General features: G+C 40.2%; 1 protein-coding gene across 1 annotated transcript in view; it reads right to left on the bottom strand.

Annotated features, from left to right (window-relative positions):
* The window catches only part of FMNL2 (formin like 2), a 323,204-nt gene that overhangs the window by 123,104 nt on the left and 172,166 nt on the right, over window positions 1–27,934 (bottom strand). The window contains 1 exon segment of the mRNA XM_059393967.1: window positions 23,848–23,931. Coding sequence (XP_059249950.1) covers window positions 23,848–23,931 — 84 coding nt within the window.

Genomic DNA, 27,934 nt, shown 5'->3' with positions numbered 1-27,934 from the left:
ACTGAAAACTAGCCAACATGTTCAAGTATGTGTTTATCCTCTACAAATTTGTATTTCTCCAACACAGGGAACCACAACATCCTTCCTGGTCCACTCAGGTTTTGCTTGCTTACAGCTTTAGAAAGGCTGAAAAATCATCTCATTATTACAAAAAAGATCATCTTATTAGAGAAAACATGTTTTGCTTTTAAAATGCTTTAATAATAAAGGGACACACAGTAAGACACTTGTCCCTATTTTCCCTTTATTTAAAAATGATGAGGAATTTCATAGTACATAAACTGAATCTCAATAGAGCTATTAACAAAAAGATTAACATATTATTTCTAATTTTTTAAAGATTTCAATTATTTATTTGAGTAAGAGAGAAATGAGAGCATGAGCGGAGAAGCAAGAAGCAGCAGCAGGTTTCCTGCTGAGCAGGGAGACCAAGGCAGGGCTGACCCCAGGACCCTGGGATTGTGACCTCAGCCAAAGGCAGACCCTTAACTGACTGAGCCACCCACATGCCCCAGCATATTATTTCTAATTATTCCCCCAAATTTTGAAAGCAACTTCTAAATAACAATTCATAAATGTTTGACATTCCTAATGCTATCGAATGGTCTATGTATAAAGCTTCCCCCCACTTTTATTTTGAGTCACCATGACTTCACTAAGGAACCAGATCGGATCCAACTGCCATAGAGCTTTAGCAATATCCCAGCTGAAGGTTAAAATAATCACAAAAAACTCCCAAAAAATGAACTGATAAGCTATCTAGAAGCCAGTTATTATTTCCAACCTTGTGCATGACAATAAGTAATGCCAGAGATATTAGAATATCAAGAAAACTTATATTTTTTAAAAGCATAATCCTATATTTAAAATTCCTATGACCAGGGACAACTCCAACTGTGCTCCCTTCCACGACAACAAACTTCTACCTCGTTAAGTTCCCTCACGCATGAAACTCAATGAATTTTTTTTAAAAAGATTTTATTTATTTATTTGACAGAGAGAGAACATGAGAGGGGAGAAGGTCAGAGGGAGAAGCAGACTCCCTGCTGAGCATGGAGCCCGATATGAGACTTGATCCCAGGGCTCCGGGATCATGACCTGAGCCGAAGGCAGTCGTTTAACCAACTGAGCCACCCAGGCGCCCTGAAAGTCACTGAATTTTAACTCTGGCTAACACAGTAGTTATTTGAGGACCTAAATTTGAATCTGTGGACTGTTGCTGAAAGATGCCTAACGATTGTTGTTAAGGCAATGTCTTCACAACAGAAGAGCTGTATTTGTTATAATAACGAAATCTGGGGGCACCTGAGTGGCTCTGTTGTTTGAGCATCTAACTTGTTTTGGCTCAGGTCACAATCTCAGCGTGGTGAGATCGAGCCCCGTAACAGGCTCCATTCTGGAGCTGAAGATTCTGTCTCCTTCTCCCACTGTCTCCTCCCACTCACGTGACCCCACCTCAAAAAAATAAAGTAAAATAATGAAATCTGGTTGACTAGCATATATAATATGTTGGCATTCACACAATTAGTGAATCCCATTTTTGACCATCAACAAATGCATCTTTCTCCATTTCCTACTCAAGATTGTCATGACCCAGGGGGCTTTTTCAAATATAGACATTCATTGGTCCTTTAAGTACTTCCTTTTAACTATTCCCCTGAAATAATGGATGAAATCTACAATTCATACATACTTTTTCAAATGTACTTACAAAAATTTGCTGCTGTTTTAGTCACATTTTTCACTTGTCTGAATAATACACTAACGTATTTCCACAAACAGAACGTGAAGAAGCCTGATGCTTCACAACACAGTAAGTCTACGTTATATCTACTCTCAGAAAACTCAGCTTACATCCAGGGCTTTAAGTAAAACTGGTATGGAGAAAGAATACAAAAGATCCAGTCACTTCCCTAAAACTTGGGGCTGTTCGTCTAACCTCAAAAGGAGCTACTGTTTATAAATTCAGCATCTGGCTCATCAAAACTTTTCTTTCTGTGTCTTCAATACGGCCATTTGGACAACAGAAACATTTGGGAGAGTACACTGGAGAATGTCAGCACCTTGCCAAAACACATTTACTCTAAAGGACTTTGGAAGGATTACTGGCATATTTATTTAAATTAACAATTTCTTCTTCTCTATTAGAATTTTAGACTTTGCATTGAAACTCGTAAATGCCTTGGGATGACAGTTTTCCATTATCCTCACTTCTCGATCGGCTAGATCCCACGGGTTGTTTTCATAACCAGTTACGTGTTTGCTCAACATCACAGATGTGAGTAGCTTAATTAAATGAAGTCGTCTACTTGAGTCCCATTATCTAGAAGAATTATTCTTAGGGATAAAAAATATGCTCTAAATAACATGGTGACTTGTCAATGTGAATTTATATCATTTGGAAGAACTTGTGACATACAAATTTCTTCTAAACGTCTCCTCATTCAGCATCTCATCACCCTGCCCTCTTGGCATTTATCTCTCTTTAATTTTTTTAAAGATTTGTTTTTGAGAGAGAGAGAGAGAAAGAGAGAGCAAGTGAGCAAGCATGAGTTGGGGAGGAGGGGCAGAGGGAGAAGCAGACCCTCACCAAATGGGAAGCCTGATGCGGGACTCAATCCCAGAACCCTGGGATCATGATCTGAACTGAAGGCAGATGCTTAACTGACTGAGCCACCCAGGCGCCCCTGCCATATATCTCTTTGTGCGATCAAACTTTCCTCATGGCATGTTTCTGGATGGAAATGACAATCGCTCTGGGGTTTTTAACCCTTCTCCATAAACATTCAAAGCAAAGAGCCTCGAGTGACTTCTTCATATTCAGGACACTAAGCCACAAACTGCACTGGGTTAGGTATAGGAGGGAAAAAAATCTAGGATCACGGACTCTTTTTTCTCAAGGAAAGGCAACTGCCACATGCAGCACCTCATCTGGATGTGTCTGTAGTCTTGGAAGCTTGACTACCCTACATATTGACCTCACCTCCACGTGGACCCGTGAGAGCTTGTTTGGAGGCTTCAGCAAGGGAGTGCAGCCACCATAAGCCCCTCATGGAAGAAAGGTACTCCTTTCTTCCTCTATCAGGGAAGGCCCTCCTCTTAGAGAACACAACTTACGGAGGGACACATGAGGTAAATGTAAGGGATCAATGGAGTGACCAAGTCACCCTCCCAATCAATAATCAGAGAATCTTCATTAAGCTGCTATGTCAATTGCCAGTATTTCATTTTAATGAATTAGACACTTAGCAGTTAATTTCTCTAGTAATGATCTGAAAGTTTCTTCTCACTGTTAAATAATGACTTCATTAAGGCCAGCCCAAGAACACAATCACCTTTCCACCTGGACAGCACTTTTTGTTTTTCAAGCGTTATTCACTTGTCTTTGAGTGGCACTTTATAGTTTACTGTACTCTCTAGACCTCTCAGCTCACGCAAGTCTCTCTCGGGCAAGTAGAGATCACCTCCATTTTATAGATGGGGGAAATCAAGTTCAGAGATGAAATGATTTGCCTTAAATCAGATACACACACATCAGATCAAAGATTCAGACTCAAGCTGACTCTCTGAACCTTGTTCTTTCTACAACCACCATAGTAAGTGTGTTCATCTTGCTTCTGATAGAATAAAAGCTCTTAAAAGGGTAGAAACAGGGACGCCTGGGTGGCTCAGTTGGTTAGGCAGCTGCCTTCGGCTCAGGTCATGATCCCAGCGTCCTGGGATCGAGTCCCACATCGGGCTCCTTGCTTGGCAGGGAGTCTGCTTCTCCCTCTGCCTCTGCCTGCCAGTGCTCGCTCTCTCTCCCTCTCTCTCTGACAAATAAATAAATTTAAAAAAAAAAAAGGGGGTAGAAACATGTTCTATTTTTCTTTGAGTTCCGGTACATAGAGAGGAACACTTGGCACGCAGTCCTTCATAACATTCAAGGAATTAAACTTCTTGTCATAGACAAGTCACAGTGCTCATAAATTAGGGGTAAGATTTTCAAGTTTGCAATCAAGCAGATTGTCAGTGCTGTCCAGGGCATACATATGTGCACAACATAAATTAGCCAAACTCATGTAGCTAAAGGACATTTGCTGATAAGCCTGGCTGGTCTCTCTCCTGGCTCTGTAACTGCCTAGTGACCGCCATAATGACACACTTCTCACTACCTCAGTCTACTAAGGCTTAGGCTAGCGTGACTCGCCCCTCCCTTGCTGACTGCCAGGAAGGTTACCCTGCCACACAGAGGCCTGTCCTGCAGATAAGGAAAAGACAAAGCATTTCTGGATTCCACTAATGACAAGGGTTCAAGTCTACTGCAGCCCAAGTTGGAAAACTGAGCCGTTTTTAAAGGAACTCAGTGAAGTGGCTGGGACAGCCAGATACTGGGTTAACTCTGTAAGTTAACAGAACTTATGAACTCATGAGCTGTGCTGCAACGTGGACTTTCTCAGCACACAGGCAGGCAGTCTTAGGTTCTAAGCAATTCAACTGTTTCTTTGGAGCCTTCTTCCATGCCCTCCATCCCCCACCTAGGTCTAATAAAGTTTGTCACTGAAAGCCTTTCCGCATAAAGGTTGGGAACTGGGCACTCCACTCATCCAGCAAAAACATTTCTGATCCTTTGAATGCTCTCAATCCATGTGTATAATTACATGAGAAATTATTTGAGGTTAATTTGGTGTCAGCTGGACTCAAGACAAACATGTTACAAGCATTTCCGCTCCATAAACTGTATTTGGAGAAGCAGCTCCAAAATCAAACAGAATTTCAGGCATTTATCTTATACCTTAATATTCTGAGGTTAAATTCTTAAAATTCTGAAATTATAGCGAGACACCTGAACATCCAGGAAATCTCTGGAAAATGAATGGTTCATGGAGGGAGGTGCTGACTGCTGGGTTTCTCCCCCTGCTGGGGACTGTCACAGGGTCACTGGCTCTAGTTCAGTAGTGTATCAGCAGGGCTACCAAAATCACTGAAACACCCTTAGGGATGAATTAGATGTACCCATCATTATGCCATTATTAATGTTTTATTATTCCGCCCCTGCAATCATTTTTAGATAGTGAAAATTCTAAGGACTTTGCTCTTGTGCACATAAGCTCACTGCACTTGATTTTTCTTCCTAGAAGCTGCAAATAGTTGGGCTTCATTTCCCAAGGCTGAGTCAGCAAACTGTGGTCTCTAAGTGAGCCATAATTACAACCAGTATCGCTGCCATTAGCACGTACTGATTTGCAGCATTAGCTTGGTGCTAAATGCTCTTCAGAGCTCCGCTGACAGGAATAACCCAAGTCCTCAAGGGGTTTACCCTCTAAAAGGGATAATGCTAACACAAGTGCATAGGGAGAATAGCATACAAAAATAAAATACCACATGAATATTATATATAGACAGAAATGAGTTACATAGTTCACCGGAGGCCAAGAAATAGTGCATGTAGGTATGTGGGGGGAGGGGCAGAGAGGACAGAGGGGTGGGGGAGAGCACCAAGGCTCCTAAGCAAGAGAGACTAAGGTACCCATAACATCTCAGCTCTCAAAGGGCCAACAATTTATACAAATAAAAACATCTACACAAATAGATCTAGACTCCCTAAGAAATTGAGAGTACCAGAGTCGCCAAGGAAATGCATATTTCATGTTCTCCCCTAAAAAGGCAAAAACAAATTCTGGAACTTCAGAAAGGCTGTCAGACTCTCCCACCTACAGAAAGTATGGGTATGAAAAAAGAGGACAATGTAGAGCAAATGAGGAAAAATTATTAAGACTCTAGCTACTTAAAATAATAGATGGCCAAGAAAGCAAGTTCAGATAAGAGTCCAATTTTGTCTAACCACTACCAGAGCCAGCAAATACAAGCTGTGCTGTGACCAAAAGGGTCCCTGTGGTTATTATTGGATGCAAACATTTTGCTGAATAAGCCCCTGCCTTTGAACACCTTAAATCTTGCTGTCACAAGTGGGTCTCTATTTCCAGGCACTAACCTGAAAAATACTAAGGTTAAAAAAAAATTTTGGCTTTTATTATTTCATTCATCCATAACATATTAGGCAAGACACTGCATAAAAAAGGCACGAAACGAAACAAAGTCATTCTAAAGCATTAAATCTGATCTGTGAGACCCAACAGACATCGCTGTAATACAATGCCGAGTACGGTAAGAGCCATATGTGATCCTCTAGAAGTTCAAAGAAAGGTAAGGTTCTTTCCAACAGAGAAGATCAAAGGAACTTCCCTGGAGAAAGTGGTTTTCGAATTGAGTTTTAAAGGGCAGGCAGTATACAGATATCCTAGGTGGGTGTGAGGGGCAGGAGACAGAAGAGTTTTCCAGATGGGAACCATGAATAAAGGTAGAAAAGCATGAGGAACGTGCTACTAACTTCAGTGGGTTTAGCTGGGCTCCAGTAATACATTTTAAGAAAGACAATGGCATAAGACTCTAATGGGTACCTTGGAACAGACAATGGTGGCTATAAATAATAAGCTAATAGGTATAAGAAAGAGAACAGCAAGTTAATAAGGGGTTTCGAACAGTGGAGGAACATACGATGAATACCGTGTAACACTCCCTTCTCCATCCCCAAACTTAAAAGCTGGCCATTTCTGTGCTAGACTGGACTTGAAAAATCAGCATGTCAGATTCATTCCACAGTCATAGTTTCTTGGAGAGTCTTGAAGCATTCTTCAGTTCGGAATATGAAATCATTTTCCTGGTCAGAGAGGACAACTTTCCAAGTGTTCCATTACAGCTCTCAGACTGAAAATAACTTTTGATGAGACTTGTCCAAATAATTTCCTTTATTTAGACTAGCAAAAGTTTCTTATAGTTCAACAGGTCTTTCCTCAACAAAGCATCCCAAAAGTCCCTCCCAAATATATAATTAATAGGGTTTATTTAATCCTATCACAGTTCATCATTTTTTCCCAACTTAAAAATGGTTTTAATTGAATTTGTTAGGAAAGAAGGTCATGCTTTTAATAAAGTTTATTATCCCATGTTGTCCTAAGCAAAGTCTGAACCACGACTGTGCTTGACATGTAGCAATGTTCAGTAAGTAGGGCTGTTGTTGCTACTGACGATCTAAGGACTGGGTAGAGTGATGGAAGGCTGGACTGACACTGGAAAGCCTTTACTATCATCTTCAAATCATCATTCTCTCCCCTCATGAGCAAAGCTTTCCCTTCTTTTAGCCTGGCATTTCTTGAAATATATACTACAAAAAACCAGCATCTAAAGCCATTGAAGATGCTTGTTAAATCGCAAACATTCTCCTGACTCAATTTGCCAAACACTCAAAAATCCACATTTTCTTAAATTCCCCAAGTAGATCCTTCTGTACACTAACACTAATTAATTACTGCTTTAGAGTGCAATTGCTACTTTGGATTCCTAAATCCCTCTTGGTCTACAAAGAGAATGTGCATATTGCTGTTAGGCAAAGACTTCAATACATTTTCAGTTATATTTAAAGATACAGACTTACATTAAAAACTATATTTACAATCAACAATTTCATGAAAATTTTACAAAATCTCTGGGGAGGACTCTTCCTCTAAAAAATGCAAGGGGTACAAACAAGCCTCACTGTTTCTTCCTCTGAAAAAGGAGAATACGAAAACCTTTTACCCCCACATACTACATATTCCAGAAACCTTACTTAAGGATGCCTTCCCAAACAGGTTTAACATACTGAAAAGCTTTTAAAGGTCTCCAGAGTTAAACATGTATCATACAAATAAAACATGGGGGCGGAAAAGAAAAATAAATAACAAAGTCCTGATCCTGATTGGCGGGGGGGAACAGCAGCAGCCTTTGATGTCTTGCAGAAACCATTAGGTATTTCAAGATTTAGGTAAGAGTACTAGTATTTTTCAATCACTCAAAAATTTGAAAGAATGGCAAACTTTTTAATGACTATTTTTAAAAATATTTTTAAAATTTTTATTTGAATTCCAGTGAGTTAGCATACAGTGTAATATTAGTTTCAGGTGTACAATTTAGTGATTCCTCCTTAATCCCCATCACCTGTGTCACCCATACCCCACCCACCTCCCCTCTGGTGACCATCAGTGTTCTTTATAGTTAAGAATCTGTTTCTTGGTTTGCCTCTCTCTTTTTTTCTCCCCCTTTGCTTTTTTTTTTTTTTTTTTTTTGAGATTTTATTTATTTATCTGAAAGAAAGAGGAAAAGACCACAAGCAGGGAGAGCAGGAGAGGGAGAAGTAGGTTCTCTGCTGAGCTGGGAGCCTGACCCGAGGCTCGATCTCATGGGATCATGACCTGAGCCGAAGGCAGACACTTAACAGACTGAGCCACCCAGGCACCTGTTTTGTTTCTTAAATTCTATATATGAGTGAAATCCTACGGTATCTGTCTTTCTCTGGTTTTGTTTAGCATAATGCATTCTAGCTCCACCCATGTCATTGTAAATGGCAAGATTTCATTCTTTTCTTTGGCTGAATAATATTTCATTTTATTTATATGCCACATCTTCTTTATCTAAGAATAGCAAACTTGTGTTCCAGATTTCTGCCTATAGTTATACCAATTAGATTCTCTGAAATTTCATGTGTCCCAGTTCCAACAGTGTGCAACCACATGGTTACAGAGTTACAGGGTCCTGAGAATCTCAAGGGGTGCTTGCAGCAGTGAATGAATTGTAATATTTGCAAAGGGTAGAACTTAAGGCAGGAAACCCTCAAAGTAGGTGGCACTGAAAGAGGCGGAGAAGGAAACTGCCTTCCACTGAAGACAACGTGTGTTTGACACATGCAAGGAAAGCATCCTTATGAACGGTACATAAAGGCTGAAAATCAGGAGTAAAGTCATTAGGTCTTACTCATGGCCCTCACCACCTGCTTTCATTTACCTTAGGAAGAGACTTAAACCTAAGAATCAAGCTCAGAATACTAAACTTCAACATTTACCCATGACTACTGTTTATAGTCAGAAGCCTTTAAGAAAGTGTTCAATTATGGAACTTGGTTTTGAAAATGCAGTGACATATTATAAGTCATCTTCTTCCATATGGCTGTCAATGAAGCAGTAGGAGATTGTTTAAAAACAGTATTTCTCCAGGAAAAACCAGTAAACTTATTTTCTAAATGTATCACTTAAAATAGCATTGAAGATCATGATATACTTAGGGATAAATCTAAGAAAATACATGCAAGACCTGTACACTGAAAACCTCCAAATATTCCTGTGGGATATAAAAGACTTAAATAAATAGCAATGCTCTGTTCATCATTCAGAAGAATCAATGCTATTAAGATGTTTGTTCTCTTGACCTTCATCTACAAAGTCAACGCAACTTCAGTCAAAATCCTGGAGGGTTTTTCTTAGGAACTCACAAGCTGATTGTAAAATTTATACAAAAATGCAAAGGAATTGCAGTAGCCAAAATAATTTTCCAAAAAACAAAGTTCAAGAATTCACAACAGTAATCAAAACTGCCATACTGACAACAGGTAGAAATAAAGAACAGTAGAACAAAACAGAGAGTACAAAAATAGAACCCCACACATATGCCGATTGGTTTTTCGAAGATACCAAGGTAGTTCATGAAAAAAGAATAGTCTATTCAACAAATGGTACTAATAGATATGCATATGGGGGGGGGCAGTGAATCTGCAGCCTTAACTTATCCCATGTACCAAAATTCACTCAAAATAAATCACACACATAACATACAACCAAACTCTTAAAATTTCTAGAAGAAAACATGGAAAAGATAACCTTCATGACCTGAGTTTGGACAAGGTTCCTTAGACAAGCCACAAAATACTTGAACCACTTAAAAAAATAAAAGATTTCTAAATCCAACTTCATCAGAAAACTTTTTTGTCTTTAAAAAAATACTTTATGACTATGAAAATTGTCAAGACACAAACTCGAGAATATTTGCAAGATACACATCTGATAAATATTTGTATCCCAAATACACATTTTTAAAACAATACAGTTCAATAATAAAACAATCCAACTTTTAAAAATAGGCAAAAGATTTGAACAGATCCTTCAACAAAGATACACAAATAACAAACAAGCGTATAACAAACAAGTGTATAAAAAGATGCTCAATGTCTTTAGGGAAATGCGAATTAAAACCAAAGAGAGATACCACTACATATCCATAAAAATGAGTGGAATTAATGAGACTGACAATACCCAAGTGTTTGTAAAGAGTTTGGAAGAATTGGACTCTTTACATTGTTGAAGGGAATGCAAAATGGTAGAACCACTTTAGAAAACACAATTGGTGAACTTTACTATATGTAAATCATACCTCAGTAAAGAAGATCAAAAAACAGTATCTCAAAGTACTTCCTTTAAATTCATTTTACTTATTTGATAGTGAGCAGAGCTTTCTTCTTTAAAAGTTTGTGATAGGGCGCCTGGGTGGCTCAGTGGGTTAAGCCGCTGCCTTTGGCTTGGGTCATGATCTCGGGGTCCTGGGATCGAGTCCCGAATCGGGCTCTCTGCTCAGTGGGGAGCCTGCTTCCCTCTCTCTCTCTGCCTGCCTCTCTGTCTACTTGTGATCTCTCTCTCTGTCAAATAAATAAATAAAATCTTTTAAAAAAAATAAAAAATAAAAAAGTTTGTGATATTTTGTTTGTTCCACTTGCCCAAAGTAGAAAGAAATCACAAGCCAAATATGTAGCCAACTTCGTCAGCCAACATTTTTGAAAGAAATAAAGCACTCCAAGGGGGTCTTGTAAACCTTTTAGTTTCATTATTTCCAAAACATGTATGTCATAAATTATTCATAAAGAATTCAAAATTGTACAATTTGTGTCGGTTTTTTCACACAGCTCTAAATGTACCTCCATACTTCAAACTATTACTCTATCTTCACTGTCATTTCATGAGATTTGATTAATCCACCATCTTCATCCAGCCCTCCCTATCTCCCACACCCAACATATATCCCAGTTTCCTAGACACAGTATTTACTTTTGAAGATATAAAAACAAAAACAATGTGTGCTAACAACCTGAAAACTGAATCTTAAAACCAAGCTTATATTGGCTATTTTATGGTTTGTCCTCAGATCTTCCATAATTTTCAGTTTTAGTGTAACACACACACACACACTCACCCACACACACACACACCCTTCTGTAATCAACAGTCTTTACTTGCATCCTCAGATCACAAGATTAAGCCAGTTAACAGTTTCAACCTGTGATCGCCTGTAATCACGTAAGTTTTGATAAGTCAAAACTTATCATTAGATCGAGCTCTGACAAGACCTGACTAGACTGGGCTGAGTGGGAGGCAGAAACAGGTCCTTTGAAATTGGTCATTGCTGGATGTGACAGAGATACAGAGACACAGTAGCCCATCTATGACAAGTGTTCACTCCACAGGGTTTAGGTAGGACTTGAGAAGTTATACCTGAAACGATGAGTACATACATCAATAGCCAAGTGGTTGTGTCAAAATTCTTGTGAAGAGAACTGGTACCAGCTTTCAGGATAACCAGCATCTGCATAATGATGGTATTTCTAGAATCCAAAGATGTTGTTGCAAGCCATGGTCTAGTCCACCATGTGGATATAGAATACACGCAGTCTCTGCCTCTAAACACAGCTCTCCTTTCCCTATAAAACCTGAACTATATTTCTAACTCATTTTTTTCCTTATCTCCCTGAACCCCCAGCACCTACAGTCTAATGAGAAATCAAACCAATTTATATTTCTGCTATTTCATTGAAATCATCCAAATGCTGTTTTACTATTATCACAGAGATAAAGACCTGACAGACACCTTAATTCCCCCAATGACTTTAAAAAAAAAAAAAAAACTTTGCTATATACTCAGTCTTTCCAGAATTTACTTTTAAGATATGTTTTTTTTTCTTTAATCTCCTTTTTAAAAAAAGACTCAGCACTGTGTTTTCTGAAACACTAAGGTCCTAGAACCTAGCACATCACTCTTCCCAGTGTGTTCTCATTGACTCATTTAATGAATGAATGGACTGATAAAAAGAGCCACAATCATACTGTAATCCAGGTCATGTGGCACTTTTTTCAAAAACAAAAAACTTTTCCAAACCCTTCAGGTATTTCTTGGAACACAGAAATTTTCACAATTTTTTTAATGTCAGCTCAACCACTTGTTGGGTAACTTCCAAGAAGCAGTCTGACTTTTTCTGTGTGTGAAAGTTAAACATACAGACCTCTACAGCAAAGATTATGAGTCAAATGTCCAGGTGTTAAAATAATGCAGGTGTATTTGTGTTACCGAGTAGAAATTCTTGGCTAATACACTTTAGTAAGTCACTTAAATTATTTTCTAAAAGATGGCCTCAAGGGTCACCTTCAGTCTATCCATATGCATCATTAAATTTATGATCTTTAGTTTCTTAAAATAGCATTCCCCAGTCTACAAAAGATGCTCGTACAATTTACCTCACACAACATAATGAAGTTGTCTAAGACAACTCAGGCAACTAAGTAATTTTAAGGGGGGCTGGGGGGTTGGGAGGTAGCAGGGGCAAATCTACAATTCCATTGTATTACCAGGCAAGAAGGAGGTCACAGGATGTTCGTTTTGGTGGAAGAGAACCTGGAAGCTTGAAATCAGTCTGAACCCTGAGTTTCTTATTTTGGCTGTGGATGTCGAACAGCACTTCTGAGAGAGCATTTGTATGAAGCTGCCAAAAAGGATTAGTTTAAAAAGGAGTAACTCACCCCTTCTTTAGTCTACTTCTCCCCATTTCCTGCCCCCCTCTCAATCCCCATGGGATAGGCCAGCATCTTTTTTTCCTTACTACAAAAACCATCTGACAAAAAGAACCTCTGATAGTGGAAAGAGGTACACCCCCTCCTAGGCTCGGACGCAATTTTCCACAACTCCAGAGACATGAAATGTGAGATAGCTCAACACAGAGAAAGCTGGCATCTGACCCTCTGATTGCTTCTCCAGTGTTTCAGAATCAAGGAATCAGAGAGCCAAAGTGAATCTTAATGGAAGGGAAACTTCGCTCTCAGGAGGGAAAAGGAAAGAAACTTGCTTTCTTTTAAACAGCAACTGATTTAGTGCCTTTCCTCAGATTTGGAGACTTTAAGAAAAGGAAGACCATCCCTTTAAAATCTCGAGCCAAAGACAGGCCAAAGACAAAATATTGTTTGTTTTATAGCTGGCAAAAATACATGCCCTATAGCCAGTTCCTGCCAGGCACCCTACTGAAACTCAGAACAAATAAATTGGTACCAGGGACAATTAGATTCAAACTAATTTCCAGACCAGAGGTTATTACATGAGATACCTGTTTTGGGAAAACTCAGATCCATACTCTCTCAATTTTCTCTTTCCTTCCCCCGTCTCTACTACTAAATGCTTTTCATTGAATCAAGTAATGAATACCTAAATAAAAGCAAGTTTTAATACTAACTAATACAACCTAAGACTATCAGACTATGAAACTATCAGACTACCAAAGTTGATCGTCATGACTGAGACCAGCTTTTACGAGGCATGTTTTTTTTCTCTTTGTGTATATTCAGCTAGGTTACATTTCACATTCTCCTTGCAAGGCGCAGCCTGCAAAGTAAGACTGCGTGTGACTCAGGCTACTTCCCAGCCTGGTTCAGGAAACTTCCCAGGTATGTGTGTGCACGTACGTGTTCCTTCTTGCTCTGATTGGAGACCACCTACCTCAGAGCAAAGCTGAAGCTGCATGTATGCCAAAAACAGTTTCAAGGATGCCTGGGTGGCTCAGTGGGTTAAGTGTCTGCCTTCAGCTCAGGTCATGATCCCAGAGTCCTCGGATCAATCCCTGCATTGGGCTCTCTGCTTAGGAGGGAGTCTGCTTCCCCCTCTCCCTCTGCCTGCTCTCTGCCTACTTGTGATCTCTCTCTGTCAAATAAATAAATAAAATCTTAAACAACAACAACAAAAAACTCTCAATCTGTACTCTCAAAATGGCAAAGGAAGAGAAAGAATTCTAGGAATAATTATATTCCAGGGTAAACCAAAACCCAGCTGAAAGTTCTAGTTACTGGCTAAATGTAGAAGGGAAATGCAATTATAAAATCATTTCTGGGGGCGCCTCAGTGGCTCAGTGGGTTAAAGCCTCTGCCTTTGGCTCAGGTCATGATCCCGGAGTCCTGGGATCAAGCCCCGCGTGGGGCTCACTGCTTGGCAGGGAGCCTGCTTCCTCCACTCTCTCTGCCTGCCTCTCTTCCTACTTGTGATCTCCGTCTGCCAAATAAATAAATCTTTAAAAAAAAAAAAATCATCTCTACGCAACTCCTCTAGAAACTGATTCAGCAGAAGGTTATCAATTGGTTTTAAACCCACCAGACACAAGGCTGGTAAAGTAATGAGACAAACAGTGTCAAAGGAACGTGCCATGGATCCCTTTGGCTTAAGGGGAAAACACAATTACACTACTGACCAGTGTTATCTAATAGTGAGACATCAGACATCACATGTCTCCCGTGATATTCTAGAAAAAGATATTCAACATCAATCTATTGTGCTTTTACATCTAATTTCTAGTTATCAAAAAATTCAGGAGAGTTCAGACATCTCTAGGAAACAATCGGGTAAATGCAGAAAACAAAACACTTTTGCAGCACAGCCTGCCTAGTTTCCTCACTATATAAGCATCATGAATAAAAGTCTGTTCTAGATTCAAGGAGAATTAAAGAACTTAATAGCCAGATGCAATGTGTGATTGATACTGGACTAGATTCTCATGTGAACAAACCAGGTGGAAAGAACATTCTAGAAAATCGGGAAATATGAACAGGGCAATAGATAGTATAAAGGAATTATTATTCATTTTAATTGTGATGACTTTATTGGCTATAAGAGAAACTCTTTTTTATAAGAGACATACTGAATTTTATAACCAGATAAAACTACAAAATACCAAACAAAAAAAATCTGACTAATCCAGAGCCAAAAGAAAGATTACGTAGAGGAGGAAGACCACGTATTAAAATGATAAAAGACAACTAAGTGTTTGGAAGAGAACTTTAAAAGAATTACACAGATCATAAAACCTAGTGATGATTTAAAATTAGATAGCATTTCAACATACCAGTTAGGGAAATATGGTAAAAATTCAAACAATTTTAAGGTCAAACAATATTAAATGTAGTAAAAATATCAGCTAGGCAGAGGACTGAATAAGGGGAAGGGGGTAGAGGAATGGCTGTCTGCTAACCCAACAGCTGGTAAAGCCACAATAAAGTTTGTGTGGCTAAATGTAGAATCAAAGCCTGGAACTTGAGGATGGGGACTGAGGGCCGATGAAGTCTGGAGTCTGGAAGCAAGGGTAGAGGCAGTAGAACAAGGAGAAGGCTCCTGCTACATCATTATCCTTCCCTTACTTCCTCCCCGCCTTCTCTACGATCCTCAAGTAAGTACCACTCAGCCACCAACACGACAATCAGCTATCAACTGATTTTGTCCAAAGCTGCGACTCCTTTGTTACCCCTCACTCGGAGGACAAGCCCTTACCATCTAGAATCTGGAGGCCCGCAATATCTACTAATATTTGGCTACCTGGAAGCGTAGAGCTCTAGCTGGCTTACAACAAGAACGTTTTTTTTTTTTTAAAAAAAAAAAAAAAGGAAGGAAGGAAGGAAAAAACCCTCAGCGACATGTTGCTCTTTAATTTTTCAGGATATTTTTTTCCAGCCACAAATGGGCTTAACTACACATACCGGTTATCCAGTAAGTAACTTTCTTGTCTTCTGAAAGAAATAGTATTGGGAAATATAAGCAAAGGGTTTAAGAAATAATTGTATTCTTAATGATTAAATACATTCAAACAACACAGGTCAGTTGTGTTGAAAAAGAAGAGAAAGCAACTCTCCCGGGCATGGAGTATCTCCACGCCACTGGCCTGACTCAGCTCGGGCTGAGTGGCAGCAGGGGCCTTCCCCTTTCCTGATCAGGCTGCCTGCCAAGCCTTGAGGGCTGAAATCCAACCTCCCTGAACTGCTTAACACAGGAAGCTGACTCTAAGTGGGTATAATTTCCTGCCACCTCTTCACTCTCACCTTTGTTTTTGTTGTTTTTAACCTCCTCCGTCTCCCATATCATTCCATGCAAGTAAAGGAAGGGGGAGACCCCCATCTCTCCTTAAAGCTATAATGCAACACAACCACCAGCCATTAGAGGGCAAGGTCAAGCCATGCCGAATCACCCCCACCCCCCCAAATCAGAGATTGCCCCATTATGCAGGCAAAGCTACAGGCCAACTTTTCTAACCAAACTCAGGTGTAGCACCGGTAACATTTCGGGACTGGATTACACATTCATGGAATCTACACCCATTACCATTAATCACCTAAAATGTCCAGAATTCTTGACTAACCACTTCTACTTAATTACTAAGCAGACACACATTTAGAAACTGGTAAATCCTTCTCCTCCAAGAAAATCCCCTGTGAAGTCACAGGATGAAGGCTTTTAGAAAGAGCTACTTACCTAATTGCAAGTTTCACTTCCACAAACCGATTCCCACTCCCTAGTGTAACAGGAACTAATTCCAAGGACTTGTGATTGGTTGGAAATCGGTGCCCGTGTCTCACTAAACAGCCCAGGGGGCCTTGGTGTGGGCTTGTGGTCAATGCTCTTAAACCTCAGTTTCATCACTGATTAGTGAACAGGTGGGAAAGGCAAAAGGTCTTTCGCTTTACTTCATATGCTCCAATAAAGACATAAATAAATGTATATTTTGGACATATGCTAATTTTTCCAGTAGAAAAACAAAAAGAGGGGAGCCTGAGTGGCTCAGTCCATGAAGTATCTGCCTTGGGTGGGTCATGATCCCAGGGTCCTCAAATCAAGTCCCACCTCGGGCTCCTTTTTCAGCAAGGAGCCTGCTTCTCCCTCTGCCGGCCACTCCCCCTGGCTTGTGCTCTCCCACTCCCTGTCAGATAAAATCCTTAAACAAGGAAAAAGAAAAAGAGAAAGAGAAAGAGAAAGAGAATGGCTTGAAAGAAATGCACCCCTTCTAATAACTTCTCCAGACACAGTGATCTGAAAGTTCATCTGAGATTCTAAAGTTCCTGAAATGCAGCCTTTACCCTAAGCTTATGGAAAGCAGCCAGGACCCCAAAATCAAAAGAATGCAGCCCAGGGTCTGCATTGAGGGAGCACTGAAAATTCAGGTGCCCACTGGAATTTAGCGTCCACTGAAAGAACCCCAATCGCTACCCAGCTTCTGGGTTTCCATCTGCAGTTGTCAGAGCAACCTAACATTTCCAGCTTTTTATTCTCATATGGTCACCTCATTCTATTAAAAACCTGCCTCAGTGCCCCACAGAGCCTTCAAATTGAAGTCCAGTTACTCCAATAAACAAGTTCTCTGGAAGGCACCTCACACTGCCCAAAACCCAGCAATGAAGCCGCTCCTCCTGTGGCTTCTGTAGCCCCACCTGGACCGGAGTCAGCTCTCCCAGCTTACGTTAACTACAGAGATACGCTAGCAGCTCAGGTCAACTTTAGATACATGCAGTCACCTACGAAAGGACTAAGGGACGTCATCGGAATCGTTACTCCAGAAAGTCTTTGGATTTAAGCTCTCTTAAAAATGTTTATTTTTCCCCTAGAATTAGCCAAAGAACTGGATTTTCAGTTGACCATGGGTAGGTGGAGACAGAGCCTCATTGCAAAAGAGCCCATCTAGATGCCTCTGAATCTACAGCAGGCGTCCTTCCCACCTTAAACGAGCTCCCAGTATTGAGTGGTGATCTTTAGTTTCACTTATCACAAGCAAATTACACCAACAAGCAGAGGAAGGTGCAAAGGATAAAGAAACTGCAAAGCTACAGGGTGCCTGGGTGGCACACTCGGCTGAGCGGCTGACTCTTGGCTCCGGCTGGGGTCATGATCTCAGGGTTGTGAGATCAAGCCTAGCGTTGGGCTCCATGCTGAGTGTAGAGTCTGCTTGAGTTTCTCTCTCCCTCTGCCCCTCATGCTCATCCTTTTGCTCTCTCCAAAATAATTTTTAAAAATCTAAAAAAGAAAGAAACAGCAAACCTCTACTTCCAGGCCACCTCTTGCCTTGAGCTGCTTCTCTCTTCTGCCTCCTCTTCCTTCTCCACTTTCTCCCGAACACAGCATTCAGTCCTTCTTTCTCTCTCTCAACAGACTTTTGGTGAGCACTGCTTAGGTTTCAGGCACTAAGCTTGGTACGGGGGCTACAAAAATGAGGCAAGGCCCCTGCCCTCGGGTAACTCACTCGAGTCGGGGGAATATATTTCAATACTTGTAAAACAAAGTGACAGCTTAACCATATGAAAGTATAAGAGGGCTGACAAATTGTATCCAACGTAGTTGTCTTTCCTAGGCTACACCATGATGAACTGTCTTATTTGGATCCTCCATCTTCGCGTCTTTAGAGAAAATCATTATGTTCAACGCACCAATCTGCGCGATGCCCACAGCATATAGAAAATCTGTTAAGTCTTCAGTACAAAAATAATTTTGGTCACCAGTAATCCCAACATATTATTTTATGTTCATCCTATTCACAAAGGTAACTGGTGAACGTTTAGGACTTCTTACAAGATTGCTTTTAAGTGAGGAGATCAGCATGGAGGGAAAACATGGTCAGCAAAGACGAGAGGAAGTCATGGTTGAGGCCGGGAAACCAAACACCTGCCCCTTAGGTGCTGTGTACTCGGTAAGGGCAGACCACAAATGTGGCTCTGAGCAGTCTAGCAGCAAAGGAAAAAAAGAAGAAACATGACCAGGTCTGTGATTCATACTGTCCACATGACAATTTTTCACTGGAACTGAATCCTGAAATAATTTCTCCAAAAGGCCTCCGATATTCTTGATCACATACTTCTTTTGGAATTAAATTTCTGTAATATTCCCATTTCACTTTGTGCACCTTGAGGGTTTTGCCTATACTATGTATCTTATGGTAATAACGTATCTGCACTATTTGCTTTAAAAGAAAATTAAAATTTGGATTCCATATAGTGTTTGGGCACAAAGCATCAGGACCAGGGAGTGTCTTATGTGTCAGAAATCAATGACAACACATCACGGTCATTGTTTTAAGACTTCACAAATAAGATACAAGGCTTGCCTTGGTATTTTCCTGGATTGAAAATCTATAGATGTGGCTTGGGCCACCTGGGTGGCCAGTCAGTTAAGCATCTGCCTTCGGCTCAGCTCATGATCCCAGGGTCCTGGGACTGAGCCCCACATCAGGCTCCCTGCTCAGCGGACAGTCTTACTTCCCCCATTTCTATGCCCCTCTCCCCCACTTGCGCTCTCATGCTCTCTCTCAAATAAAATCCAATGGGAGGGAGGGAGGGAAGGAGAAAATATATAGCGATGGCTTTTTCTGACAGCATCATACAACATGCATTCAAACCATCAAGTATATTTAGGTAAAATATGATGATGGATTCAGTATAGTAAATTTCCTTGAATCTTTTGCAGACAAGTTGATGATAAAATAATGGTACCAATATTTAATATCTAGTACCCATTTGTATATCTCCTTTGGAGAAGTATCTGTTCATGTCTTCGGCCCATTTCTTCACTGGATTATCCATTTTGGAGTGTTGAGTTTGATAAGCTCTTTATAGATCTTGGATATCAGCCCTTTATCTGTAATATCATTTGCAAATATCTTCTACCATTCCATGGGCTAACTGAACACAATAATAAAAAACAAGAAATAACAAAAAAATAAATATTTAATATCTGGGCCCCTAAGGAGCAGGAGAAGCAGTCACATCACTTATGAAACACCTACTATATGTTAGTCCATGAACTTTACATAATATTGCCTCCAATCCTCAAAATAATTTTAAAATGTTATAGTTTTACTTTGGTTTTTTGTTTGTTTGCTTGCTTGCTTTAAGTAGGCTCCACACCCAATGTGAGGCTTGAACTTAGGACCGTGAGATTATGAGTTGCATGCTCTACCACTAAGCCAGCCAGGCATCCCTTTAAAATGTTCGTATTAACTACATTTTATAGTTGAGGAAAAAAAATGAAGATTATGTAGCAAATACTTTATTTTTTAATTTCATATTGTAAATTTTCAAAAATATACAAAAGTTGAGAGCATACTATAATAGACCCTAATATATCCCACTGGCAAGATTCAACAATCATCAAGATTCTCCACAATTCCTTTATCTATTCTTTATTTTCCTTTGATGAAGTATTTTTTACAGCCAAATTCCAGTCATAGTCTATCCCTATGTCAGTACACATTGCTTTAAAAATAAAGACAGATTCTAATGAGGTACTATATGTTGGCTAATTGAGCATAAAAAAATAATAAAATAAAATTTTTTAAAAAGAGTCTTATAAACTACAATACCAAAAACCAAACCCAATGAAGTCAATAATTCCTTAGAATCATCTGCTAATTTCAATTTCTCCAGTTTTCTGAAAAAAAAGTCTCTTTATAGTTTGTTCATATTGGGATCCAAAAAGATCCATACAAACACTGTTACCTCTTTTTTAAATTCTCCCCTCTTTTTAACCTATCTCTGGTTGTTGCAAAAGCAGTTTTGAGCTATAACTCCTATGCCACAAAATTCACATTCTTAAAGAGGTATACAATTTTATTTTATTCACAAGGCTATGCAACTATCACCACTCTTTAACTCCCAGCACTAAGTTATCTGATGTAATTTCCATCAGGCCAAAACAAACAAAAACAAAAACAAAACAAAGACCATGCATACTCATTAACAGTCACTTCCCTCCTCCCCCCAGTTCTCAGCAACCACTAATCTACTTTCTTAATGGATTTTCCTATTTGGGATACTTCATATAATTGGAATTTTAAAAGCAAATACATTTTGAGAAGCTATCAAGTTAGGTACCATAGACAGATATAGGTTAGGTACCAAATACATGACGTGGTCCATGTAGGTAACAAGAAGAACATTCCATCAATAAGTGCCAATATGTTATATTTACCATATGAATAGTAGACTATGAATACTTCAGCTCACAGCTTTTTACATTTCCTCCCACAAATACACAGGTAAGAAATGGTATTTATGTGTGTGACACACCAATGGGTCTCCCATATGTGAAAAAAGTCCAGTTTTCTGCTGGCTACAGTTCTCAAACTGACTACTGGTTCATCAAACATGGCAGTTCACCACAGTGATAATGCAGGCAGATGAGGCTTAGTGCCTAAGATACAGCTCCCAGCCTTCTTCTCCCTTTCAGGAAAGCTTATCAGACTGCAAGCCAGAGAAACAGAGACAACTTGTATCTTCTGTTTGTTTCTAGTAGCGCATTTCCACACTTGAGCCTTTGGTGGGGGAGAGAGCCAAGAGCAGTGTGTAAGCATCCAGCTCCCAGCATGGGCCTGTTTTCCGCCATTACACTATATAGGCCACTTAACCACTGAACAGCTCTGTCATATTCACAATGACTTTCTCCATCTGTCCAATGGGGATATGAACACAAGGGACTGTTTTGAAAATTCAACATGAAGTTCTTATTAAGGAAATCTACTTAGTAGGGCAATAGTGATTATTTGTCACTCTTATTAACAAATCAGCCAAGGATACCGTCGAACTGACGGAGCTCCAGCCTAGAGCTTTCGACATGTGTTGAAGTAACTACCTGCCAGAAAGGAACAGATAAGTAGCTAAATTCTCTATGTGGTGGTACATTATCATTTAAGGGCAATAATAAGCTGAACTTCGGATCTGAAAGTCAGAAACATAATTAGATGATTGTTCCTCTCCCAGCCCCAAGATCCGCTCGACCTACCATCAACCCTATGAAGACACTGTTGGGTTGAGAGTACAGCTGTTAGAAATCCTCCATCAGCACAATCTGCCCTTTCTGGCTACTAGAGAGGCAAAAATTAACAACTCAATAAAGCTAGAAAAGAGCAGAATGGCCTGATGGTCCGTGAATCCCACAGGTCTGAGGGAGAAGGTTCAGCTCTTCCTCACCAGGCTAACAAAATGGCCACCAAAGCTGCTTTCCTCTGCCTGCATTACTGTCATAACTTGTCATACCAGAATTTTGGCCCCCGTTGGACCTCCCTCATTTGTGCAGTTACCTTTCCTTTATATTATATATTATATCATCCCTATCATCTTCGTTCATCATCACTGTAAAATCATTTTTCCTCACAATAATAGGTTTAGACAATACTCATGAAAAATTAACTCTCGAGGAAGGAGAGTCTAGGTGTCAGCAAAATTTTTACTCTTTTGCATTATGGTCATAGAAGCAATAAGCTTCCTCTTCAGTTTCTATCTATTCTTGACACTCAAATATAGCCTGAGAAGGAGGGGAGGGTTTTTGCCATCGTTTCATCATTGAGTTCAGGAGCTAAGGAGAGACCATATTCAATGAATGCTTTAGAAACTCCGTGTCAACTGTGGGCATGTATTTCTTAGGGTAATAGCTCGACCTGTGGGCAATAAAAAAATCCCTCTAGTTTCTCTGATAGAGGGATTTTTTTATTGCCCACAGGTCGATAGGGATTTTTTTATTGCCCACACTTGTCCCCACAGAAGGAGCCCAAGGGAGCTGTGTTCGGAGGAATTCGAACACTCCCCAGAAATGCTCTTCCAGAAATGGTGGGTGGCGGGGGAGACACAAGCACCCTGAAGTTCATGGCCCAACATGCAATGCTAACATACAGAGCCCGTTAGCTACAGACTGACCCTAAGATGACAGCAATGAGCCCATACCGACCTGCAGCAAAGTGCCAAAGAAATGACTATCAGTATAATGGAATACTACATACCATTTGAAAGAACAGGTGGAAATGACCAATGTACCTAGACGCAGACAGAGGGTGTGTACGTCCATGTATTTTGATTTTTTAAGACAAACTTTTTTGTAAGACAACAACGTTTTAAAAGCTGAAAGCCAATACTTGGAAGTCTTACCAGTGAACCTCTAAGGTGGAGAATGTGAAGAGCAGAGAGAACCAAAATGCGGAATTTCACTTTTTACTTTATATCTTTCTGAAGAATTGGAGTTTGTTATGAGTTAATGATAAAACAAAAACATCTGGGGACGCTTGGGTGGCTTAGTCGGTTCAGGGTCTGCCTTCAACTCAGGTCATGATCCCAGGGTACTGAGATCGAGTCCCACATCAGGCTCCCTGATCAGCAGGAAGCCTGCTTCTCCCTCTGCTCCCCCTGCTTATGCTCTCTCTCTGACAAATAAATAAATAAAATCTTTAAAAAAAAAAAAAAAGAAAGAAAAGAAAAGAAAGCATCTGAAGACTTGCTAAAATCTGAAATAATTCATCAGCCCAAGTGATGTTTCTTTATAAACAATTCACCTTCCTCCAGGAATTACAACAATAAACATGGATAGGAAACCCAATTAAACTAGAGGACCCGCATTATTCAAGAGCATAAACTGCTACATAAATTAGAAAAACAGGGGTCCCTAAGTGGCTCAGTCAGATAAGCTAAGCGTCCGACTATTGATTATAGCTCAAGTCATGATTGCAGGGTCATGGGATCAAGCCCCATGCCAGGCTCCATCCTGGGCACAGAACCTGCGTAGGATTCTTTCTCTCCCTCTCCCTCAGCCCTCCCCTGACCCCAAACTCTCTCAAAAAAAACAAAAACAAAAAAAGCAGATATGAATTTGGTTTGCCCATCTGACCAGATTTCCCAGAAGATCTAATAACTAAATGCTTGAAAATAATGGAGAGAATTAAAATAATGCATACAAAAAAAAAAAAGTCACTTTCTAGCTTTACCTTTGGTCCTAAGAAACAGGAAGGCAAAGAGTCACAAAACAGAAACCCATGCATAGGTATCCTGGAAAAAGTCTACTATATTTAGCAAGGAAATCTGATTCTCTCTGTTCATTATTTCTTGATAAAGCATCACAGTGTCTTACCTGATCACAAATCAGTTCCCACTTTTTCTCATTATCATACTGTCGCAGTAACCTGGCTTTGTCCGGGGGTAGGTTCATAGCATTCTGTAAAAAGAAAAGGAAAGAGATATGTCACATTCCACAACAGGCTGCTAATGGGGAGCTAATTCACAGGCAGACCAAAGAATACTACAGTGGTTCTTTTTGGACTTCTTTGCAATTCCTAGCATCTAAGTAAACCCAAATGCCCTACAGAAGTCACTTAAAGATCAAATCAGTTTAATGGGGCTAGAGAAGCTCTGAAGTCTTGCGCCGGGACATCTGAGGTGGGTCTGCTTTGAACTATCAGACTTGCATTTCACCAAAGGTAATACACTATTTTTTCATTGAAGAGCAGGCTCCCATTCTACTCAGTTGAGAGCGTATAGCCCCAATTTCTCTTTAAAGCACTACAGCCCCACCAGGCACAGAACACAAAACACCAAAGGAAAGCACAATAACCAGAACTTCTGAGAGACAACATCAGTGTTTACTTTGACAAATAATTTTAAGTAAAAGAACACCTTAGAAAAAAATTTAAAAAATTAAAAAAAAAAAAGAAAAAGAAAAAGAAAAGAGTGGAAGTGGTCTTAGTCACCTCTGTGGAGATGAAAAGTACTCCTTTGGGAAATACATTAACATTTAGCAACCATAATTCTCAGTTTAGCTATATCGTTTATGAAGATGGGTTTACAGTAAGAAGTAGACCATGAGCTCAAGGAGATGTCTAGACATCCAAACTCCTATAAACCTCTGTCAATATGGCACACCTACCATAGTATTGCTCGTGGATCTGCGCCCATGTACATTTGCATGTTTTTAGCCCATTGTCCCAAATGACCAATTATATACTTTTTCAAGATACTTGGCTTGGGTGTGAGGTAAGATCTTTGGCCACAGAACAGGGCAGAGTGAAAGAGCCCCAGAAGGAATCTGCAGGCGTTCCCTTGGCCTCCCTAAAGTTTCTATGCTCTAAACTGAGCTGAGGGGTCAAAATCTATTAACTGCACTATCTACCTTGTATCAATGCTCTAAATCATAGCTATCCCTAAAAAAACTACAAAGATTCTTACCTGGGTCAATATTTGGGTAGACAAATCCCAAGGTCTTTGACTATTAATGCTAGAGCCCCTAGCTCTCCGGAAGATATGGCCTGTAGAGAAGCAATTCTATTGGCCACAATTACTGTCTCATATCATCCAGTGAAATAAATTTAATGGAGGCAAGGATGGATGAGCTATTCTAACTTAATGGCAGAGAATTAACCTTTGATACATTTGATAGATATAACTCAAGCATCTCCCTTTAAACTCGATTTAGCATCCAGAGTGGTATGCCCTAAGAAGGCGGTGGTCACAGACCACCTACTAATTTGAATCTAATCCATTTGAATCTAACAACCTGCCTTCAGAATATTAAAATTTTTAATTGCCTCCAAAGCTGATCATATAAGCAGAACAGCACTGGATTCCAGAGCTTTCAATGATATTGCCGAGGCTCCTCAAAATATCGAAAATGGGGGAAATATCTAAATATCTAATGTCACTTATCTCCATAGAATATCTGCTTGAACTAGAAAGAAAAATAACTACTTGCATTTATTTGTAATTACAATTTGACAATGTTAAACAACCACCCCTGGGATAAGGCAAAAAGGAGAATTCCACAGCTATCTTTCGGAGGGAAACCAATGTGACTGACCAGTAAATAACCAGTCCATCACTGCTTATTTGTACTCTAGAGATGGACTATTTCCTCCTAAACTGATTTTGACCTCCACGTTAATGCTCTTGGGTGTGATTATGCATTAAATAAAAACAGTAAGATTATGAGGTAAGTTAAATGAGTTTTTCTGAGTCCTTATTAATCACTTGAGATATAAAGGGAATAAGAAAAAATAAAGCCTGAACTCTTCTAAGGTGTCAAGCACTGGATGAAGCACTTCACATAATCTCACATAAATCTTCGTAATAACGTTCACGAGATGTAATTTTCCTCGATTTATGTAGGGGAAAGGAGGCCTGGGAGAACTTGGTTAACTGGCTCAAAGTTGGACAGCTTTCCAGGAACAGAACACAATCTAAACTTCATCTGTGAGGGTCCCCAAAACAAACACTAAAAATTCCACCCCCTTCTTTGGGGGGTGGGGGTGGGAGGCAAAATGGCAGTAGCTGACTTTCTGTGAGTATCTCCTAGGCACTTGTGTGGAATCAGTCTACAAACACTCCTGCAGGAGTGAGATGCAGGCCCTGTTACTGCCATTCCACCTAGACCAACTTTTACTTTGAAGAAGCAGTATTTCATTCAACAACTGTGGACCGCCACCTCTGCACAAGCTGTGCTCAACACGGCACAGCGGGGAACCAAAGAGATAGCATCCCGCCCCAGCATCTCATCATGGTGGGGCAGATGCAAGTGAAATGAGCTCATCTTCAACTCTGCTAAGTCTTGATAGAGATGATCAGAGGGCAACTTTTGAATGGACAATCTAGAAAGACCCTTTAGGAAAAAGTAACAAGAAGAGCACTAAAAATGAGAAGGAGTAAACCAGGGCAAGAGTGGACAACAGCATACTGAGGAGAGGAAACAGCGAAAAGATGCTAAGTCAGGAAACAGCTCGGCAAATCAAAAACCCAAAAGACAGTCATCCTGGGTGCAGAGAAAGTAAAAGAGAGGGAATGAGGGAAAAATCAAGCTGGAGAGCTAAGTTAAGGCTGTATCACGCCCGGCCACGTAGGCCAGGGTAAACACCTTTTATCGTTCCCTACAATGTAAGAGCAGGCCATTGAAGGCTCCGTCGGCATGAGATGACAAAATCAAATTATATTTCACAAAGGCTACGCTGAGTATACATGGAGATCCGGTTAGAAACAGCCAAAGTAGAAGCAGCAAGGCCAGTGGTTCCAACGAATGATGGCGGCTTGCCCAAGGCCAATGACATGTCAAATGAAGGAAGGTGGATAGATGTTAAAAATATTAATAGAAATTGTCTGGTTACATTTAAGGACTGAGGGAAGATGTCACTAATTAATATTATCCTTCTACCCTGAGTCCCTAGATAAGTGATTACCCATTTAATGAAAGAAGCACACTGTGAAAGCCAGCACAGATCTGGGGGAGGTGATAAATAAGTGTCCAAGTGACCGTTTTTAGGTCCGAGATAACTCCGAGACATCCTGAAGAACGGCGAAGCAGGCAGGTGGACCGCGCGATTCTGAAGGTCGAGGAAAAGGTCTGCACCGTTCTGAATGAGAAGAGTTCTAAGAAGTGTTTTTGAGCTTGCTGACTAGTCATTGTCTGGAGAAGACGCTCAGTACCAGCACGTCAAAACAAATACTGCGCTTGGCCATCATCCGCCAGCCATCTGAAATAGCCGCTTCCACGGGTCAGGCCTCAGAGCTGCTCAGGCATACAATGCGCATCTTAGTAATTCTACGGGGACCAAGAAGCAGGAGCTCTGTTTAAAAGCAGACACTCCACAGAGGCTGGCTAGGGTCCAGGGACCTTGTGATTAACTGGTAATAACTGCCCTGAAAACTTTTTTAGAGTGAACGCAGTCCTTTTGTATTACAGAGGGCAGGACTCTGGAGTCCTGGCTAGAAGTCTGTGCAGGTAATTCCTAAGAGTCCAAGCTATTTTCAGAGGAAAACACTGGCTTTATCTCTAGGTCCCTTTGCTGCCTGTGAAAATGGATTGCTCTTCCGTTTGACTGAAATGTAAATCAACGTCCAAGCCTTTCTCACACAGTGACAACTCAACCTCATCCACACTTGGTGGTGTCTGTGACATAAGGCTCCCCTCTCCTTCCTCGCCTCCGTCAATCCATCCTTTAGTTACTGGGCTTTGACCACGAGCCAGAATATTTGCCCTACAGGAACAGGAGTGGATTCAGTGATAAAACTGTTGTACTCGTCCATGCCAAACATCCACTGAGGACATGGGATATTTGAGTTGAAAAGTTTAGTGGATGTTAGTGGGACATGGGATATTTGAGTTGAAAAGTTTAGTGGATGTTAGTGATTTATTTCTAGATTGTACAAATTCCTAGCTAAAATAAATCAGAGCATCC

This window comes from Mustela nigripes, chromosome 3, assembly GCF_022355385.1.
Source record: "Mustela nigripes isolate SB6536 chromosome 3, MUSNIG.SB6536, whole genome shotgun sequence".
In the NCBI taxonomy this organism is placed as follows: Eukaryota; Metazoa; Chordata; class Mammalia; order Carnivora; family Mustelidae; genus Mustela; species Mustela nigripes.
The sequence above is the reverse complement of the archived record's forward strand: the minus strand, read 5'-3'. Positions and strand labels throughout refer to the sequence as shown.